The following is a 21,789-nucleotide window of genomic DNA, read 5'->3' as shown; positions in this document are numbered from 1 at the left end:
TACTACCGTAGTCGCTTAGTTTGTGCACCTAAACAAATTTAAATATCAAATATGTGTAAAAAATGGAGGTACCATTTTGATACTAAGGTAAAGTTCAAAGGATAAGATATATATTAACCATTTTATATTGGCAAAGAGATATTTGAGACCCTTGTATTTTTGGAACAAAATCAATGCGATCAAAAAATCATTGTGGGAAGAAGAAGAAGAAGAAACACATGGATTTTTATTTTATTTTTTAATTGCCAATTTAGATTTATGTTAATGGATTAATGGGAGTTAACGGTCGAGGGACTGAAATCGAACGAATTAATAACGTAAGAGACCAAAACTGTTCCTTTTTTAAATTGGTGACCAAAATTAGACAAACCGAAAACATAAGAGACCAACAGTATAGTTTACCCTTTTAAAAAATAGATGGAATGACTAAACTAGAACCCAAAGAATAGTTTAGTGACTCAATACATAATTTATCGTATTATTTATTCTAGGCCCCTAATATTTCATCATGATTTCATATCTGGATGAAGATTGATAGGAAGCTTCGTTTGGAGCTTCTTTACATCGTCGTTTCTCCCGTCCACTGCCAACACGACACACACGAAGCCAACAGGGATGGACGTTGCGACAGATTCTTTACTTAACATTCTATACATCTACTGCTTCTCACATTCCTACACGTGTAACCGTTGAACACCCTGGGATCTCCCCCCGCGTAAACTCTTCGGTTTTTTGTCTTTAGCTTTCATACTATTCAAGTTATTATTATTATTTTATATCGTTGACTGATCTCCGGGTTTTTATCCATCTTCCAGTTCATTGCAAATAATCAATCAATCGCTTAACCTCCTCATCTCACATGTAAGTTCCATTCACGATTGCTTCTTGAATTTGCTTTATATATATATATATATATATATATATATATATATATATATATATATATATATATATATATATATATATATATATATATATATATATATATATATATATATATATATATATATATATATACTGAATTGATTATTGTTGATTCTTATTTATGATTTCCATTCTTGATTTGAATTATATATTTATTATTATTATTTTTATTTATATAGATCTTGTTGATTTTTTTAATTATGATGTTAAAATCAGTGCCGAGGGAATATTATAACAAGGATGAGAGATACTTCTTATTACGATCTATTGGGTGTCAATGTTGATGCCTCCGCTGCTGAGATCAAGAAGGCTTATTATCGAAAAGTATGCTTCTCATTTTAATCTACATGATGTTTACGTTTATGGTTTTTTTTTCGTAAAAGATTCATCTATAAAAATGGTGTTTGGATTCGTTTTGGATGTAAAAATTGCCATTCAAATGTTCGTTGAAAGTTCAAACTGAGTAATGCGTTATTTGTATGATTCCTTTACTGGTTTGTTTCAGGCAAGGCAAGTTCACCCTGATAAGAACCCCGGAGATCCAAGGGCTGATGAGAAATTTCATGTAAGCTATCGGATGTTAATGTTAAAAGTTGTTAGCATTAGTCAACATAATGGGGGTGGAAATTTGGCATCATTAATGGGCGGCTCAATTGGTCAAATATTGGCCACCAAATTGTTGAAAATGTTAAATGGAATAATCACAATTTAGTCATTTAACTTATGGGTATTTATAAGATTAGTCCTTAAGTTTCAACTATAAATACCCTAGCTCATTTAGCTTCAAAATCATCCCAAAGCATTCTAGCTTTCTTCCAATACTAGAGAGAATTTAGAGAGTTTCTTGAGAGTTGTTTTCTCCTTTTTATCAAGAGAGAATTATCATTGTTTTCTCCTTGGTCGATTGAGAGAAGTTGTAATTCCTATTTTCTCATAGTGAAATTCTTCTATCGTTGCCTGTGGTTTTCCCCCATATAATTCAGGGGTTTTCCACGTAAATTTTGTGTCTCTTTTATCTTCATTTTTATTTTCTCAAATTATCAATTACGATTTCGCTCTATCCGATAGCTTTCTTCCGCAACATTGGTATCCGAGCTAGATTTGAGTGTGTAATATCTGCTTATTGTCTTTGTGGTTGCCACCAAAAGGTGGATCCTCCAACATAAGAAAATAAGAAGTTATTACCCATTTTTTGAAGGTTCCAGAGAACTATTCACGATAGTAAAATAGTGGGAGCTATCCGTAAAAGAAGTTATGGCAACGAAATTTGATATTGAAAAATTCAATGGGAGAAATTTCTCATTGTGGAATTGAAGATGAAGGTCATCATGAGGAAAGACGGTTGTCTAGCAGCAATCAGTGAAAGACCGGTAGATTTCACAGATGACAACAAATGGATCGAAATGGACGGGAATGCTATGGTAAACTTTCATCTAGCATTAGCAAATGAAGTATTGTCAAGCATCAAGGAGAAAAAGACAGCTAAGGAGATATGAGATCATCTCACCAAATTGTACGAGGCCACATCGTTGCACAATAAAATTTTCCTTAAGAGGAAATTGTACACTCTCCGTATGCCAGAATCTACTTCAGTGACATAGCACTTAAATACGCTGAACACTTTATTTTCTCAGCTTATATCCTTAAGCTGTAAAATAGGAGAACAAGAATGTGTTGAACTTCTACTTCAAAGTCTACCGGATTCGTATGATCAACTCATCATCAACTTGACAAACAGTAATGTCACCAGTCTAGTCTTCGATGACGTTGCAGCTGCTGTTCTACAAGAAGAAAATCGGCGCAAGAACAAGGAAGACAGACAAGTAAATCTGCAACAAGCAGAAGCGTTTTCAACGACGAGAGGGAGATCAACAGAGCTTGGCCAAAGCAGTAGTCACAAACATGGTAGATCGAAGTCGAGGAGCAAAAAGAATTTAAAGTGCTACAACTGTGGAAAGAATGGTCACTTGAAGAATGATTGTTGGAGTTTAAATAAAAACTCCAATCCACAAGACAATACCGCAAACACTTCAGATGATGGAGATGCTCTATGCTGTGAAGCGTCAACCACCGTGGAAGGCAGAAAAAGATTTGTAGATATATGGCTCATTGATTCGGGAGTGACATATCACATGACCTCAAGAAGAGAATGGTTCCATCATTATGAACCTGTCTCAGGAGGATCTGTGTATAGTTACAATGATCATGCCTTAGAGATCATTGGCATGGGAACCATCAAATTGAAGATGTACGATGTAACAATTAAAGTTGTTCGAGATGTGCGGCACGTGAAAGGCCTAAAGAAAAATTTATTATCCTACGGATTGTTGGATAATAATGCAAGCAAGATTGAAACACGGAAATGAATCATGAAGGTGTTTCGTGGAGCGCTTGTGGTGTTGAAAGGCGAAAAGATAGCTGCAAACTTGTACATGCTGAAGGGAGAGACTTTGCTAGAAGCAGAAGCCTCTGTTGCCTCATGTAGTTCAGATTCTGCAATGCTATGGCATCAGAAACTTGGACACATGTCAGAACAAGGAATGAAAGTTCTTGTGGAGAAAAAGCTACTTCCAGGCTTAACAAAGGTAACACTTCCTTTGTGTGAGCATTGCATAACAAGTAAGCAGCACCGGTTGAAATTCAACAAGTCAAATTCTAGAGGCAAAAGTGTTCTAGAATTGGTTCATTCTGACGTATGGCAAGCACCCGTTACATCCCTAGGTGGAGCAAAATATTTTGTCTCATTTATTGATGATTACTCCAGGAGATGTTGGGTGTACCATATTAAGAAAAAGTCAGATGTATTTTCAACTTTCAAAAACTTCAAAGCGCGGGTGGAACTTGATTATGAAAATAAGATCAAGTGTTTCAGAACAAATAATGGAGGAGAATACACAAGCGAAGAGTTTGATGACTTTTGCAGGAAAGAAGGCATCAAAAGACAGTTCACAGTGGCGAACACTCCTCAACAAAATGGAGTGGCAGAGCGGATGAACAGAACCTTGTTAGAAAGAACAAGATCAATGTTGAGGGATGTAGGCCTAGAAAAATTATTCTAGGAAGAAGTAGTCAATGCAATAGAGCTGAAGACACCAATAGAGATGTGGACTGGAAAACCAACTGATTATTCAAACCTCCATGTATTTGGAAGTATAGTGTACGTGATGTACAACTCCCAAGAAATTTCAAAGTTGGATCCAAAATCCAGGAAATGCAAATTCTTAGGGTATGCTGATGGAGTAAATGGGTATCGCTTGTGGGATCCCACTGCCCGCAAAGTGATCATCAGTAGAGATGTTATCTTTGTAGAAGATAAACTACAAAGAAAAGAAGACGATGATAGCGCTGAAAAGTCAGAGACTACTCAGATACATGTGAAAAAAAAGTTTGAACAAGGAGATTCTTCTGAAGTAGAACCAACACATGATGAACAAGAACCAGAGAGTTCTGAAGCTCCAACAACTCGTCAATCAGATCGTGTGAGAAGACATCCCAATTGGCACTCAGATTATGTTATAGAAGGTAATATTGCATACTCCTTTTAACAGAGGACGGTGAGCCATCAACATACCAGGAGGCAATAAACAACTCAGATGCTTCACTGTGGATGATGGCGATGCAAGAAGAAATTAAAGCTCTTCATAAAAATAATACATGGGACATTGTGCCACTACCACAAGGAAGGAAGCCAATTGGTAATAAATGGGTCTTCAAAATCAAGCGAAATGGTGACGATCAAGTTGAGAGGTATCGTGCAAGACTGGTGGTTAAAGGATATGCTCAAAAAGAATGTATTGATTTCAATGAAATATTTTCTCCTGTGGTTCGACTAACAACAGTTCGAGTAGTTTTGGCAATGTGTGCTACATTGGACTTACATCTAGAGCAGCTAGATGTTAAAACAGCTTTTCTTCATTGAAATCTTGAAGAAGAAATTTATATACTCCAACTTGAAGGTTTTGAAGAAAAAGAAAAGAAGAACTTGGTTTGTAGGTTGAACAAATCTCTGTACGGCCTAAAGTAGGCGCCGAGGTGTTGGTATAAGAGATTTGATTCTTTCATTATGTGTCTTGGATACAACAGACTTAATGCAGACCATTGTGCTTATTTCAAGAGGTCTGATGATAATGATTTTGTTATTTTGCTATTGTATGTGGATGACATGTTGGTTGCAGGACCCAACAAAGATCATATTGAAGAATTGAAGGCACAACTGGCTAGGGAATTTGAAATGAAGGACTTGGGATCAGCAAACAAGATTCTAGGGATGCAAATTCACCGAGACAGAAGTAATAGGAAGATTTGGCTTTCACAAAAGAATTACTTGAAGAAAATCTTGTCACGATTCAGCATGTAAGATTGTAAGCCAATTTCTACCCCTCTTCCTATTAACTTCAAATTATCCTCCAGTATGAGTCCTAGCAGTGAAGAAGAGAGGATGTAGATGTCTCGAGTACCATATGAATCAACAGTGGGAAGTTTAATGTTCGCTATGATATGCACAAGACCAGACATTGCACAAGCAGTGGGAGTGGTTAGTCGGTACATGGAGAATCCAGGAAAAGAGCATTGGAATACAGTAAAGAGGATCCTGAGATACATCAAAGGGACCTCAAATGTTGAATTATGTTACGGAGGATCAAATTTACTAATCAATGGGTATGTAGATTCTGACTATGCAGGGGATTTGGATAAAAGCAAATCTACTACTGGATATGTGTTCAAAGTTGCTAGTGGAGTTGTAAGCTGGGTTTCAAAATTGCAGTCAGTTGTGGCTACATCCACAACAGAGGCAAAATATGTAGCAGCTACACAAGCCAGTAAAGAAGCAATTTGGTTGAAGATGCTATTGGAGGAGCTTGGGCACAATCAAGAGTATGTCTCTCTGTTTTGTGACAGTCAAAGTGTCTTGCATCTAGCAAGGAATCTAGTATTTCATTCAAGGACAAAGCACATATGAGCTCAATACCATTTTATTCGTGAAAAGGTGGAAGAAGGGACGGTAGATATGCAGAAGATCCATACCAAAGACAATATAACAGATTTCATGACGAAGGCAATCAACGTTGATAAATTTAGCTGGTGTCGATCCTCTTGTGGCCTGACAAAAACGTAAGCAACATGATGGTACAAGGTAGAAAAATGGTGTGAAGATATGATTTCTCCAATCAAATCTTCAAGTAGGAGATTGTTAAAAGTTGGTAGCATTAGTCAACATAATGGGGTGGAAATTTGGCATCATTAATGGGCGGCTAAATTGGTCAAATATTGGCCACCAAATTGTTGAAAAAGTTAAATAGAATAATCACAATTTAGTCATTGAACTTGTGGGTATTTATAAGATTAGTCCTTAAGTTTCAACTATAAATACCCTAGCTCATTTAGCTTCAAAATCATCCCAAAGCATTCTAGCTTTCTTACAATACGAGAGAGAATTTAGAGAGTTTCTTGAAAGTTGTTTTCTCCTTTTTATCAAGAAAGAATTATCATTGTTTTCTCCTTGGTCGATTGAGAGAAGTTGTAATTCATATTTTCTCATAGTGAAATTCTTCTATAGTTGCCCGTGGTTTTTACCCTATATTATTCAGGGGTTTTCCAAGTAAATTTTTTGTCTCTTTTATCTTCATTTTTATTTTCTCAAATTATCAGTTGCGATTTTGCTCTATCCGATAGCCGTCTTCCGCAACAGTTAACGCTTTCGAACGTCTCTAATCGAAAACCATAGTAGTGAAAACATGTTCTTCATCTTCATTTCCTATAATTTAATGGTAATTATCTTCTGTGTTTGATTATATATGCATGAAGGCACTCTCTGAGGCTTATCAGGTTCTAAGTGATCCTTCAAAACGTGAAGAATATGACAAACATGGAAAGGCAGGATTCCAACCGTAAGTTTAGATCCTTTAATTGTGATTTTCAAAGTTAAATTCTCAAGCGGTAAAAGAGAAGTTATAGAATCTATATTCGAGCAAATGGGGTATATGTGTTTTGTCAATAGCAAAGAAAGATTCTGAAAAATTATATATTGTAATCACTCAAAACTATAAAAAGAACTGGGATTGATCCTTATTCGTTCCTTCAAGCTTACTTCATCTTTTTACTATGACAGAGACTCCATGTTATATCCTGCAGCCGTGTTCGGAATGGCTTTCGGAAGTGAATACTTCGACGAATATGTTGGGCAACTACAAATGGCTACTTTGGCTTCTGTTAAACTTGAAAGTGAAGATGGTTCACAAGATAAGGAAGCTCGTTTGCAAAATCTTAAGGAAAAGCTTGCGGTAAAACCCTCTCAATGAGTTCCATTTTCTACTCTAAATGTGTTCCTTTCCAAATTACACTTGTATTACTTTTCCCCTGCAGGCATTGCAGAAAGAAAGGGAAGAAAAGCTTATCATAATACTTAAAAAAAGACTTCAGCCGTTCGTTGATGGTAAAACCAATGAGTTTATTAATTGGGCAAATTCCGAAGCACAACGACTTTTGAAAGCTTGTAAGCTTCTTAGTTACTACCATTACCATTAGTTTATCATAACTACTGTGTCATTTTGCTTCTTGCATATTAACTATTGCCATTGACTTCCACACTTTCAGCTTTTGGTGAGGAAATGCTACGTACTATTGGATATGTTTACAGGAGGAAAAGTGCGAGAGAACTCGGCAAAGAAAAGTATATGAAGGTACCCTTTTTAGCTGAATGGGTGCGTGATAAAGGGCACCGTGTGAAATCACAAGTAATTGGAGCTTCAGGTACAATGTTCTGCAATTTAGGTGTTAGATCTTGTTTGATGGCATTCAAGGCCTTCTTCCATAATCAAACTTCTAAATTTTCGAAAGAAAACGGTTTAGTACGTGCATATATATCTCCTTTTTGTAGGTGCTGTTAATTTAATTCAGATACAACAAGAGCTTCAGAAAGCGACCCAAGGAGAAAACGGAGAAGAAAGCTTAATGAAAACCTTTGAAGATAAAAAGGATGCGATGCTTCAATCCCTTTGGAAGGTCAATGTGGTTGATATTGAAACAACTTTATCTAACATCTGCTTAGCGGTAAGTACTAAACAGTTTTCTTAACTTTATCTATGTGATTCATACCAAAAAATCAATGCAAATGTCGGTATATTTTGCTATTGATCCTTTTGTTATCCAGGTACTTGAAGATCCTGATGTGCTCAAGAAAGTTCAGGCTTTACGAGCCAAAGGATTGAAAAGGCTTGGATCTATTTTTCAAGTATGTACCCAAGAAAGTTCAGCTTGATTTTGAGTTTTGTTTCGAATCTTATGAGTAGGTGTATGAGACACAGTTTTAATTTCTGTTCTTGGTTTGGACTGAACTCCGAATTCTATCTTCTGTTTTCTTAGGGAGTGAAAGTTTCTTATGGTAGAGCAGACAGCCCCCGCAAGAAATATGACTGTTGATGTCTTTAAGAAAGAATGGAGGTTCTCACGGAGGCCAACAGCCTATGAAGGAAGATATAGGTTGGAATGTTGGTCAGAGGTATTAGAAGCTAGAGATTAAAATGAGCTAAGTAGCACAGACCTTTTGCCTAGTCTTGAAGGCAATGAAACAGACCTATTTATACCTTTCTCCATGGGGCTCTCACATGATATGCGACCATAGCGTCTTAGCTATCCTCGTCACGAGGATTCTCAACACCTGCACGGTGACGTCATTGGTGAGGGTTTGTTGTGGCCTTGGCCATACTTTCAATGACGGTTATCATTTGGTTGGCGATCAAGCCCCGAGTCGCTTCCCCTACTTACCGTCGCGAGGTTCTTGAGGTGTCCCTGGACCAGGACCTCGTAGTTTCAGCTCTCTTTAGTTTTGAGTCTAACATTTCGACCTCATTTCTTCCTTCTGATGCTCTTATTCACCGTGCGAGCCTCCAGCTTCATCAAAAACATCAACATCGGAAAAGCTGTAAATGTAGATTCATCGGCAAAATCATCTCGATACTCGATTGGTATCCGATTCTGTCTCTATTTATGTTTTTGTTGGAACTTGGAAGTTGTAGGTTTTGTTTATTCTTGTACAATGTGTTGAATTTTATGAAAGTACGCTTCATTATTGATGGGATTTATTCAACAACATAACGAATTTCGAACAAAGATTTCATTGTTGAATGATATGTGTACAAAGCTGATCTTCAACTAATAAGTAGATCAAAGGCACAATTGAGACGTATATTCCTCTAAAATCCTTGTGCAAATCACCAATTCCATTACATGTAGAATGAAACTCAAATAAATATATCTATTTTGATTCGATTCGAATTTCATAATTCGATTCAATTTAAACATTTTAAAATGAAATTTAAATAATAAAACAATATTAATAAACTTGATTATTTTTTCTTTCTTTCTTTTAACTTTATTTGATTGAATACTTATTTGTATTCGTGATTATAAATAAACCCAACCAAACCCTCCATTGCTAATGCTAATTTAAGTATAACTAATGATGTATAGATATACAGATGTCAGCCATTTGTTGACCAAACTTATCCTAGTTCCCACTAGTAAGTTGACATAATTATATAATTTACTTAATTGAGGGGATAATATATCTTAAAAGGTGAAGAACAAAGATAAAAAGATTAATAGAAAATAGAGAGGGACCTCAGAATTATTATTTGTTTATCTTTATTTGATTGAAAATCTAATAAAGCATCAAAATCCTTAATCTTAAAGTATCGGTCTTATTGGTCGGTCATCTCTGGTTGTCATCATTGTCACTGACCGCTTATCTATTCATTGATGAGCCCTCAATGAAGATCATTCCTTTCGTTATTACCCCAATTTCCTAAATTCCTAAAATCTCAAATATTTAAATTCTTAAAAATTCCTTAAATCTCTTTGGTCAATCGTTTGGTAATGACAGTCGATCGACCGTTTTGTCACCCAGTTCTTCTTCAAGTAACAAATATTAATTAGAGATGTAGTTGACCATTTGATTAACCCAAGTGAGAGAGCAAGGGAGTCGAGAGAGAAGAGGGCCCGTGAAATAGTTTTTTTATATAAATAAATTGATATTTTTCTTAAAAGGTAATATTTTTCTCTTTGATCTTTTTAATTTTGCCTCAGTCTATTATTAATAGGATTCATCAACTTTGTTCTCGTTTTGCTGGAAAGAAGCTGATAAGGTTGCTACTGGAGCCAGAGTTAGCTGGGAGAAGATTTGCCATTCGAAATTAGAAGGAGGGCTTAGTTTAAAGGACATAAAACCATGGAATAAAGCGTGTATGATGCAACTAATCAGAAATATCCTTGATGAAGAGGGTTGGTAGCTTGGCTTAAAAACTACGTGTTAAAGGAGGACTTTTGGCACATGGAAGATGGAGCTAATACTAGTTGAGCTTAAGCATAATACTTAAACTGAGGACGGAGGCCCTTCCTGTTTTATCTACTGGAGCTAAGAAGATAAGGGAAATATGGGAAGAGATATGGGTGAAGGGTGAAAAAGTAAATTGATATAGTTTCCTCTCCATATCCCTAAACATAGTATGATTGCTTGGATGACTCTTTTGGACAGACTTCCAACTAGGGACATGTTGCAATGTATGGGGATTGTTACTGATGGAATATGTGTTAATTGCAATGAAGTTTTGGAGACAAGGGATCATTTGTTCTTAGAGTGCCCTTTGGCTGATTCTTTATGGGAGGCTATGTTGATCCTAAACGGCTTGAGGAGAACACCTTTTTCATGGGGGAATATGTTAGCTTGAGCTTGGAAAGGAAAGTCCCTACTCACAACAATCTTGAAGCTAGCTTGGTGTGCACTAATTTACACCCTGTGGGAGGAAAGAAATATAAGGTTGTTCCAAGGCTGCTCAAGAAATGCTGATGAGATACTTAAAGCTATTAAGGAGATTGTAGGTATACAATTAAGAGGAATGAACATAAATAGACTAGATAGTGTTAATATTACTCTTTGTAAATATTGGGGTTTAGATTAACCGATACTTGATTTTTGTAAGTAGGTGTTCATATGGTTTTAGGTTGATGATTGTTTTTGTAGCAAAACTCTACTTCTTTGGGTAATAAAATGAATTATCCAAAAAAATATTTTTATTTTTTAAAATAAGAAATAAATTTTCAAAAGAAATATAAACACTACTCGTGTTATTTTCCAAATTTTTTAACAGTCATGATAGCCGAAATACTTATAATAATAACGTTTGTAACATTAAACACCTAAATTAATTGAGAAAAAATTAAACACTTAAATAAAAAAATGTATAATTTTAAAATTTTCTTATTTTAAGCCTTAATAAAAGTACATTCTTCCATGAATTTTTTTATTTAACGGCAACATAATCAATCCTTTTGGAACGTCCATGACCAACAAACCAACTCCTATAAAGGCTGCACATATTTTTCATATCGTTTATCTTTATTTGTATGTATTGTTTGTTTTTTTTTTTCATAAAAAGAGATATAATGTCATATATATATATATATTTAACATTCCACTAAACAATTATTTTGATTATTTATTTTTTGAAAATATTTTAAATTTCAACATTTTATTTTTTTGAAAATATTTTAAATTTCAACATTTTATTTTAGGGTAAAATGACTTATAACATTTGATTAAATAATAATTTTGACCCTTATTTTTTTGAAGCATTTTGACGTTTACAATTTTTTATGGCAAAAATATTTTATTTAAAGCATAAAGATTTTCTAACCTAAAATGAAACATTGAAATATTCTCAAAAAATATAAATTAAAATAACTATTTAATAAAACATGAAAATATTCTTTTTATATTATATTTTAAAAAAATACTCCAAAATTGATTTAGAATAAAGCTTTCCAGCGTATTCAAGAAAAGAAAAGAAAAAAGCACCAGATTCCTCCACTGAAGGGGAAGCATCGAAGAACACCAAAATCAAAATGAGATACTTTTTGTCCGCCTTTCCTCTCTCTATATTGTTTCTTTGTTGACTGCAATAAACGGACCATATAGCACCTAAGTCTTTTAATCTTTCAATTCTCAATTTATCCTTCCTTCCTCCAGACATGGATGAAAGTTTGATGAGAGCCGCTCGAACTGGAAATGTTGGTGATTTGTACAGTTTAATTCGGATAGACGGAAACGCTTTGAGGCGCTTCGAGGAGGCGGAGTTTGTCTGCACCCCTTTACACATTGCCGCGGAAGAAGGGTGCATTCGGTTCGCCATGGAGATCATGAACTTGGAGCCATCTTTTGCTCGGAAACTAAACCAAGATGGCTTGAGCCCGATGCACCTTGCAGTTAAAAAAGGGCATACGGAGATGGCGTTGCGTTTCATGGAAAGGGATAAAGATCTTGTTCGCGTCATGGGGAAGAGTGGTAAGACTCCTTTGCACTTGATATGTAAAGCCGGAAACCACGACCGTCTGTTGGATAGATTTTCTAGAGGCTTGTCCTGAATGCGTTCTAGATGTTACGGTTAAGAATCGCACCGCTCTACATATTGCAACGGGAAACAAGAGATTAGACGTTCTTCGAATCCTGATTCGATCGCTTCGTAAGAAAGACTATTATCGAAAAGTGGTGAACCAGAAAGACGAAGATGGCAACACTGCACTGCACATGGCTGCCAACAATAATCATCCCCAGGTTTGTTGACTTACTCGCTTTGATAATTAATATACATAATGTCGAAATCCTCTCTTTTTTTAAGTAATCTAACTCTCAATATTTTTTTTTATTATAAAAAAAAGTCTTTGTAGGATAGAAATCATTAATTAATTAATGGTTAATACATGTTACAGACGTGATATTTTCATGTATTAAATTATTAATATGTCATAAGTCATGTCTCCCAATACGATGATGTGATATATGTCATGTCATCCAAAGTGATGACATACATGTGACACGTTAAAAATTAAACATGTGTGAAAATATTATATCAACAACATATACAATGACTATTGATCAATTAATGGTTTCCATTCAACATTAGAGACCAAAATGCTAAAAATATAAAGACTAAAATAACCATTTTAATAAATATTATGGACTAATTTTGGAATTGTACCTAATTAATATTACATAGATATTTTTATTATTATTATTTTTTTAAGTAAACAGAGATTCATCTGTACCTCGTGGAGATTTTAACTGATTATCTCAAACTATCAACTAAGCAGATGCTGAAATTACTATTAGACTGCAAGGCCGATAAGCACGCTACTAATCAGGCCGATTTGACGGCACTGGATGTCGCACAACAACATAACGATAAAGAAAGCATAAGTATGCTGCGTGGTTGCTTTATTCCAAAAGTTTCAACCTTTAACTACAAGTTGAAGAAACAAATGGGCAAGTACGTTAGGAAAGCATCGTGGGTATTTTTTCAGGACATAGACCATATATCAGGCGATGACCGCAACGCCTTACTAGTAATTCTAGGATTGCTCCTCAGTTCAACCTACCAAGCCACTCTCAGCCCTCCCGGTGGTCTTTCGCAGGACGGAGCATCCTCGGGGCAATCGGTCTTGAAAGAAAGGGTCTTCCTTGAATTCTATATTATGACCTACGTCGTGTTCACCATAGCGTTTTTCCTAACACTAGCCCTACTCAAACAGTTCCCGGATGGGTTCAGGACGGCACTCGAAGTACTGCTTGCATTTTTCGCGATTTGCTTTAACGGGTCGATCGAAGTCATAGCCCCGTCCGTTTTAACCGCCGTGATCATCGATATATTTTCGGGAGTTTTTTTCCTTTTGATGGTGTTCATGAGTATCACGTACGAGGTGTCCAAACTGAGTGTTGCTATCATGGGATGCTCGTTCCTCCCTGTTGGTCCATTCCCCCCTTATGGTGTACTTTCAGGGTTGTTCTTTTCCCTTATTTTATTTGATGAGTTTTGGAAAGGAACCGGTTTAATTCTAGTTTTCAATTTATTGCATTGTTTAAATGCATTGGTTGATCCTAGTCATTTGAACTCACAATACACTGTTATAATCACTGCATTCTGGTTTTTCTTTCACTTGTGTCGAATCTGCATTAAGCGATTCATTAAATGTTGTAACACCTTTGTTAACTAAGCCAATTTATTTTGGGTCTATTTGTATTTTAGTATATCAATGTAGCATATAGTTTAAAGTAAACTAAACCCATGATCACTTAACTATAAGAAGTTTTAGTCTAACTATCGATCTTTTAATTTTGGTAATCAGATCATTTAACTATTTAAATGATATTAATTAAGTCGCCTATAATTAATATTTGGCGTTGGAGCTAACGTGATGGTTAATGAAATTAATATAATTATACATGTGTCCTTATTACTTGTACATTCTATCAATAAGCAACTTCAAGTTCCACTCTTCTACTTTAATAATTGTCCTCATTACTTACACAGTCAATCAATAAGCAACTCTAGGTTCCACTCTTTCACTTTAATAATTGATGATTTTTATAAATCAAAGTTGGGATACAACTTTATTTTCTCATAATCTAAAAATTAGCGTTTTCCACCTGATTTGACGTTAGGGGATGTATTACACCTCGGAAAATACTACTCCTTCGTTTATTAAGATCATTTCTAAAAGGATTCTCCTACAAAGATGTTTGTAGTTGATAAAATATCCTTGACAAGATCTTTGATAAATTTAAGAGATTTATCAAGATCAAATCTATTGACTGATTGTTGTATTTATATATTCTACTGGCCTACGGATAGTAATAATGATCTTAGGCTTGACACCAACATACATAAGAAGTCAATATATAAATCATATATTAGGCAAGAAGGGAGATCTTCTTCAAATTTCATTTTCTCTCTCTCATTATCCTTCATATTTTTGTTACCAATATTACCGTTTGATCGTTGTCTTATAGCCCCATTCTTTTTAGTCTAAATACTTTAAAAATGAATATGGACTAAAATGATTATTTAATCAAACGTAAGGGTTTTTTTTTGACATTATACCAATAAAATGTAATGTTAGTAACCATATTCACATAAAATAATATAATAGTTAAAACAGAAGAGAGATAATAATTAGATTACTAATCTAAAAAATAATTCATGATAATACTTTTAGTTTGGCTTAATATAAAATTACGTGTTCAAACTATACTTTTCAATCACCGCTCCTGACGTTGGAATTGGGATAAGCATTGTAAATTTAGATTTAGTGTTAAGGTTAGAGATTTAGATATTTAGGGTTTTGGAGTAACGATAAGAGCGATAATCGATTAGTGGGTGAGCGGTGACTGATGAGCGGTTGTTCGGTGACAAGGGCGGTGATCGGAGATGATCGAGGACAGTTAGAAATGAAATTTAAAATTAAGGATCATAGGGTTTTGGAGTATTTTTTTATTTTTCTTAAAAAATGAGTTTTTTAAATAATAATATTTTTAAGTTGTTTTAAAAATAAAAGTTTCAAAAAAATATAAATGTGACACATGTCATTTAACTGTTGTTACAACGTAGACACCTAAAAATATAATATAGATAATATTAAGTACCTAAAAATATAACAAAAAAACATTAAATGTCTATCTTTAATAAAAAGGTTTTTAAATACTGTATACTTTAAACATTTATTTTTACTTTAAACCTTTTAATTTTGTGTAACGTGCAAAAGCATGGAAATGCGTATTACGCATCCGTGTACCTCGTAAGAAATCACACGTGTCCGTTTGCTAGATCTAATGTTACTTTCCATTTTTTTTAAATAAGAGAAAGGAAAATAAATTTATCTGCGGAGCACAAATTATGAATTTTTGTATGTAAAAAATTACGAAATTAACTATCCCAATTCCAACAAAAAAATGTAAATGAAATTAAGTGGGTAGAAGCCAGGGTAAGCAAGGAATCAGAATCAGTCGCTCCCAAAGTATAATTAAGTTCATCATAAATTCCGTCACAATAACGGCTGATAAATAAGAAAATACTTTACAAGGAGTTGGTCTAATTATGATTTTATCCCTTTACTATGCCAAATTTTGTGATTTTATCCTTTTTAACGTCTACTTTAATTTGTTTCCTCTAGGTATGGCAAAACTCAAACTGCTTGACGAATTTCGTACCGATTATTTTTAGGGTAAACTACATGTTTAATGTTTAAACTATTACTTCTATTTTGTTTTTATACTTCAATTTTTTTTCAAAATCATCTAATGTTTAGTTTAAGTTTCATTTCGGTATCCTACCGTTTAAAACTTAACAGTGATATTTATGTATTATCATAAGATAATGTCATGCCATCATTGAAAAAATAAAAAAATATTACGTCAATGATTCTGTTAATTTTTTAATGGCAAGATACCAAATTGAAACCTAAACTCAATGCTAGGTATGATTAAAAAAATAAAATTTAAGTACCAAAATAGAATAAAAGTAATAATTTATACTAAACATATAATTTATCCTTATTTATATTGAGATAATTTCTTTTAAAAATTTGTTGACACGCATGATAGAACGGAATAATTTCCTACTTTTTAAAATTATTATTTTATTGAGTAAAATACTCAAATAGTCACTGACAATATGACATTGTTTTGTTCAGTCCCCTGCAGCTAAAAGTTACAAACTAATCACTCGACTATTCATATGTTTTAAACTCGTTATTTTCTGTTAAAAAATTGATGGTTGTTTGAGTTGAACGTTAGCCTATTGACTGTAAAATGCTAAAATTATATTTTAATAATGTCTACTAGCACCATCGTTGCTTTTAAGAAATGGATCGACTGTAAAGTGTTTTAAAATTGGCTCGACGACGTAATACAAACAAATACTTGATCCACAAAATATACCTCAAACGATTATGAGGTCAGATTTTATCATATCCTAATCAACACGTATAACTTCCAACTCAAAAGGTCGTCAATTTTTTAATAAAAAATGACGAGTTTTGAACATATGAATAGTCGAGTAACCATTTTGTAATTTTTAATAGTAAGAGGACTTAACAAAGCAACGCCCTATAGTCGAAGGATAATTTTAACTTCTAAAAGTTTGGGGACTCAATAAAACACCATCCAATAGTCATGGGGTCATTCATGTACTTCACCCTATTTTATTTTTGTTATGATTCTCTATGTATCATATTAATATTTATCATAATATCAAAATTAGTCCCTCAACGTTTATTAAAATTATCGTTTTTACTTATATTTTTTTGAACATTTTTGCCTTAATTTTTCAATTTGGGGAAAAAGCTCATTCGTAGATGAAAACCGCTAGTTAACAAAAGGTTAATGCTCCAAAATAGAGGCTTTTTAAACCTAAAATGAAATGTTGAGGGTCAAAATACTTCTGAAGAAAGAAAATGAGTCAATAATTATTCAATCAAACATTAGGGTCTTTTTGCCCTTAACTGAAACATTGAGAGGGCAAAATGTTCCCAAAAAAAGAACGAGAGTCAAAATGATTGTTTCGAGAAATGTTATAGAGTAATTTTAACATTGTGTCCGAAATAAATATATTTTAGTATATATAAATCATCAAACAATCCTAAATTTGTGTAAAACTAAAGAATTTTATATTGGGTAACATGATATTATCTCATCATATATAGATGTCATTTGTTACGTGCGTTGTTTATTTTTATTTTGCATAGATCAATAATTGTATATGTTAAAATTAAATTCATTAATAAATCATAAGTATTATTTTTATAATATCAAAATAAAATACTAAAAAAACGAGATAACATAACTAAAAGTGTGAAACGATATGAATATTATTAACATTGATTAATAAATATCATTAAATATCGGTTGTTTGATTATTTTTAATAAATTTGTGGATGATTGTGATAAAACTGATCATCAAATGATAAATTCAAATGTATTAAGTACCCATTTTAATAAAAAATAAACATCTAAATAAATAAAAATATAATTTAAGTACTTATTTTTAATTAAATCTAAATTTAATACCATTAATTTATTAATAACTATAAACAATATTATCAATATGAGCTTACTAATAATATTATTATACTAAATTAAAGCAGTTGAATTAGATATCAAGGTTTTAGAAATAGTACAGGGACTAAACTATAATTAGACACAGAAACTAAACAGAGTCTAACAATGTTAAAAGCCGTCTTAAACGACCTCAGTCTTTTCCTATTTCTCCCCTGAAAACACACACACAAAAAGAAATATAGGAAAAAGAACTTAAAAGGAAGCACAGGCAGCCTTATTTTGAAACACACTGCTTTTTTCCTTTTACAAATACGCCGCCGTCTTTCGGAGCTCAGTCAGGTACGGCTCGATTATCTCCGGTTCCGATGTGGAAGAGTTGTTGATGGTACGGCTATCTAACGCACCACAAGAATCTAGTTTTATTTATTAAAAATTTAACTTCCTTTTTTGGCTCCTTTATTATCGGTGTTTTAGATTTAGATTTAATTTATGAATTTTTCTGTGTTTATATCTTGACCTGGACCGGGAGTTACTGTTACTTTGGCATTTATTTCGGATCTCTTCTTCACCCTTATAGTGATCCCGATTTTGTTCGTTTTACTATATTTAGGGTTTAAAATTTTCCCCAATTAATGATAATAACTATAAATATTTTGTTTTTTTAACTGAATTCATTCTTATTTAGTCCCCAGATAGAAGCTAATTGCTCGATGCTTGGTTTTTCGTTATTTTGGTAAATTGTTTCTACGTTATCTGTTGCTTTCTCTTGAGTTTTGAGTAAGTTTGTGGGCATACTCAGAGTTTTCTTCTGAGCTCTTTCACTTTGTCTCTCAACTTATTAGCTGTTAACTGATTGAAGTTCACTTTACTATCCAAAATGGTAATTATTTTCCTGTTCTTTAAGGGAAAAAGGGAAGGTATTTTTAGTTATTTTGGTTGATTTGGGTTTCCTTTTTGTGGGTGTTTTGGTTAGTTTCAACTTCGTTTTTTCTGTTCCTTCTGTTTTGAAATCTAATTTAACTTTAATGAAGGATTAGATAGATTCAGGATTTAAAATCAGATGCAATGAATTTTAGTAGTATTTAATTTTATAATCTATCAGTAACCATATTGATGTCCTATTTTGTTTTTTGGTGTTAGTAACCAAAGGTGTATGAAGCCTGTGGTTTTCCTTCTACAATATTGCTGATGCTGATATCGGTTGAGTTCGTTTTCTGGATAATGTGAACGATGGTTGTTTGAGTACTGTTGGAGAATTATTTGTATTGTGGTGGATCATGGGGGCTGCTTGTTGTGTTGCCGCTGGAGACAAAACTATCGTAAATGGATCAGGTAGTGAGGTTTTGCATAGGAATATAAGGTATTCACCGACGTGGAGTTTTCATTGGGATAACCGAGGGCGTGTGGCTGGTGAAGATACTTCTGTAAGTTGGTTATCAGATGCAGAAAGTTGGAATGATGCATCAGAGATCAAATATGAATCTGCATGTGCATCGGAGGATGGAATATCTTCTGAGAGTTTTCAGTCTCGTACATGGAAAAAGTCCCCAACTTCAGAAGGAACTGCTGGACAAGTGAGAACTCCTGCTTCAGGTAAACTACTACGATGCTGGTCTTCTGTGAATTTATGGAACTTGGAAATGTTGTTGTTTATTTTGAATGTTAAATTTATTCTTCCGTTGGCACTTCACCATACTGGAGCATGACTGAATTAGATAGATAATAACTTGCAGTGAATGAAAAAGTATAAGGAATATAGACAAAGAAAGGTGTTTCTGAGTTCTGACCAAAAACCTGAAAAATAACAAGCTCAAACCCTTACATGTCATGGAAGGGAGATTTATTGTATGAATTAACTTAAAATGTGAAAAAATTTCTGAGTTTCCCTTCTCAAAATGCAGACCACTTTTACCATAAATTTACTAGGTTATGTCATTTGGTAATATCCTGAAAATCATTTTTTAGTGAAGTAGTTGCATGCACAACTGAATTAACCTTGTCCTGTTAGTTGGACATTGGCCAATTTTACAAGGCCGTTCTTCTGGTCTTTGTCTTTTCGCCTTGTATAAATTGTGCGAGCAGTGTGTCAATGCTTCATTTTAATTCATTTTTTGGTGTCACGTGGAGTCTTGTAAAGGATGGATGGAATACAATTTTCCAACATTTCTATGAACAGGATATTTATGGAGTCTAGAGGGCCTCCTTTTACTTTTGGGTAGAGGGCAGAGAGCATTGGACCTGAGATTTTCTCACCTGTCTTGTTGTTTTCAATCATGGAAAAAAATGTCATCTGTTTAATTTTGGCCGTGCCATTCTATTATTTTGTTGGCTGAGAAAGGTCCTCTTGGAATCGTTCTATCTAACATTCCTTTACATTTATTATTCAGATCAATCTATTTCAAGAAATATCTCTGTTGTTGTGAACTTAGAGCAGGTAAAACTCTTTCCCTTCAGGAGGCAGTTCATGCATCTCTTTCATATCACATTGTTTTGAGAAAATCTGGATTTTTTTCAGGCGAAGGAGTCGGTAGAATCCCCTGCAGCCTTTTACCCATCTCCTAAGTTGTCACTTTCTTTGCCATCGGCTTCCTCCTTTTCAACATCCCCTATGTCTTCGCAGAGTCATGTGCATCCTACCAGTTCAACAATAACGAAGTGGCCTCTCAGGTCTCCTGGACATCATCTATCGTGTCAAGTATCTGATAACAGAACTCTGGGATTAGAGTCGCCTAATAGATACTCGGTTGGTGAGGAAAGGCTTGTAATGCCTTCATGGAACAATGAATCAACTGGGGGCTCTCGCTGCGGTTCTTCTGATGGGTGGTCTATGCATGCTTTTTCTGAACTGCCTACATCTGGTAGGGAAAGGTGGTCTTTTGATAACGATACATGGGGTTTTCATCGTGAGAGAATAAGCAAATCCAGTGGCCGAACCTCAGGGTCACCATCTGTTGATCTGCAAACATGTGGTGTTTGCTCAAAGCTTTTATCAGAAAAATCTTTGTGGAGCACTCAGAAGATTATCATTAGCAATGATCTATCTGTTGTTTCTGTACTAACTTGTGGCCATGTTTACCATGCTGAATGTTTGGAGAATATGACACCTGAAATTGGCAAGTATGACCCTGCTTGTCCAATATGCACTTTGGGGGAGGAGAAGACACAAAAATTATCCGATAAAGCATTTAAAGCTGAAATGGATTTTAAGGCTAAAATAAATAAAAAATCAAGGAGCCGGGTCATTGATAGTGATATGGATGTGGATCCTATCGTATTTAATCGTACGAAAAGTAGTGGACATGAAGGTAAGGCCTCTAGTTCAAGCATGAAAAGCTCCTTGGGCAAGCCTTTCCTGAAGAAACACTTTTCCTTCGGATCAAAGGGAAGTAGATCCCCTTCAGCGAGTCATTTAAACAGGAAAAAGGGATTTTTCTGGACCAAATCTAGCAAGATCTGAAGTTCTTATCTGTTGTTTGAAGGTATCTCTTTGACTGATTTACTAAAAAAAATTCAGTAAAGACATCAAAATCATCAGTTCTTCTTTCATCGGCTTAATTTTTTTGTAAAAAATTAGTGATATTATTCTTGTTTTGTACAGACTGATCTGTTACTTGTTTCTTGCTTGGATTGCATTCATGCAATTTTGTTAAGCATTTATTTTAATTTCGGATTCAATCATTTTGATTTTCTATTATTTTATAACTAAAGATATAATATTTATATTTACAATATGTCAGGATATGGTTGTTATCTGGTAGTGTCAGTTAAGCAAGTTGGATAAATATTTACTATTAAAAGAAAGGGAATAATTCTGGTTAAACCATGGACCATGTCCAAAGCTGGCAAATGTCTAAAAATGGAGACCAAAAGCAACAATTTCTCAACTAAAGAAAAGTAAAAAAATGAAAAAACACCCAAAAATCTTAATCCACGAAACATTGCCCTCACAGTTTGTGTATTGCAAATCTAATTCCGCTGCC

General features: G+C 34.1%; 3 protein-coding genes across 3 annotated transcripts; all 3 read left to right on the top strand.

Moving 5' to 3' along the window:
- The first annotated feature begins 805 nt into the window (after positions 1 to 805).
- On the top strand, positions 806 to 9,033 carry LOC120179240 (chaperone protein dnaJ 10-like). The gene is made up of 10 exons (XM_039184880.1): positions 806 to 861; positions 1,141 to 1,248; positions 1,430 to 1,489; positions 6,730 to 6,812; positions 7,034 to 7,205; positions 7,288 to 7,417; positions 7,519 to 7,674; positions 7,802 to 7,974; positions 8,075 to 8,155; positions 8,287 to 9,033. The coding sequence occupies exons 2-10, from the start codon at positions 1,165 to 1,167 to the stop codon at positions 8,341 to 8,343; spliced, it is 996 nt and encodes a 331-aa protein (XP_039040811.1). The 5' UTR covers positions 806 to 861; positions 1,141 to 1,164; the 3' UTR covers positions 8,344 to 9,033.
- A 2,866-nt stretch (positions 9,034 to 11,899) lies between these two features.
- Positions 11,900 to 13,968, top strand: LOC120179373. The gene is made up of 2 exons (XM_039184985.1): positions 11,900 to 12,532; positions 13,069 to 13,968. Exons 1-2 carry the CDS (start codon positions 12,506 to 12,508, stop codon positions 13,966 to 13,968), a joined length of 927 nt encoding a protein of 308 aa, XP_039040916.1. The 5' UTR covers positions 11,900 to 12,505.
- A 4,035-nt stretch (positions 13,969 to 18,003) lies between these two features.
- Positions 18,004 to 21,281, top strand: LOC120179247. Its single transcript, XM_039184885.1, has 4 exons — positions 18,004 to 18,148; positions 18,950 to 19,402; positions 20,197 to 20,243; positions 20,325 to 21,281. Exons 2-4 carry the CDS (start codon positions 19,087 to 19,089, stop codon positions 21,264 to 21,266), a joined length of 1,305 nt encoding a protein of 434 aa, XP_039040816.1. The 5' UTR covers positions 18,004 to 18,148; positions 18,950 to 19,086; the 3' UTR covers positions 21,267 to 21,281.
- The last annotated feature ends 508 nt before the right edge of the window (positions 21,282 to 21,789 follow it).

Source organism: Hibiscus syriacus, unplaced genomic scaffold, assembly GCF_006381635.1.
Source record: "Hibiscus syriacus cultivar Baekdansim isolate YM2019G1 unplaced genomic scaffold, ASM638163v2 tig00112411_pilon, whole genome shotgun sequence".
Classification (NCBI taxonomy): Eukaryota; Viridiplantae; Streptophyta; class Magnoliopsida; order Malvales; family Malvaceae; genus Hibiscus; species Hibiscus syriacus.
This window is presented reverse-complemented; position numbering and strand designations above follow the sequence as displayed.

Coding starts and splice junctions, on each gene's coding strand:
- LOC120179240 (XM_039184880.1), top strand. CDS start 1,165: ATGAGAGATACTTCTTATTACGATCTATTGGGTGTCAATGTTGATGCC. Junction 1,490..6,729: donor GGGCTGATGAGAAATTTCAT/GTAAGCTATCGG, acceptor ATATGCATGAAG/GCACTCTCTGAGGCTTATCA. Junction 7,206..7,287: donor ATCTTAAGGAAAAGCTTGCG/GTAAAACCCTCT, acceptor TTTCCCCTGCAG/GCATTGCAGAAAGAAAGGGA.
- LOC120179373 (XM_039184985.1), top strand. CDS start 12,506: ATGGCTGCCAACAATAATCATCCCCAG. Junction 12,533..13,068: donor CCAACAATAATCATCCCCAG/GTTTGTTGACTT, acceptor TCAACTAAGCAG/ATGCTGAAATTACTATTAGA.
- LOC120179247 (XM_039184885.1), top strand. CDS start 19,087: ATGGGGGCTGCTTGTTGTGTTGCCGCTGGAGACAAAACTATCGTAAAT. Junction 19,403..20,196: donor AGTGAGAACTCCTGCTTCAG/GTAAACTACTAC, acceptor TTTATTATTCAG/ATCAATCTATTTCAAGAAAT. Junction 20,244..20,324: donor TTGTTGTGAACTTAGAGCAG/GTAAAACTCTTT, acceptor GATTTTTTTCAG/GCGAAGGAGTCGGTAGAATC.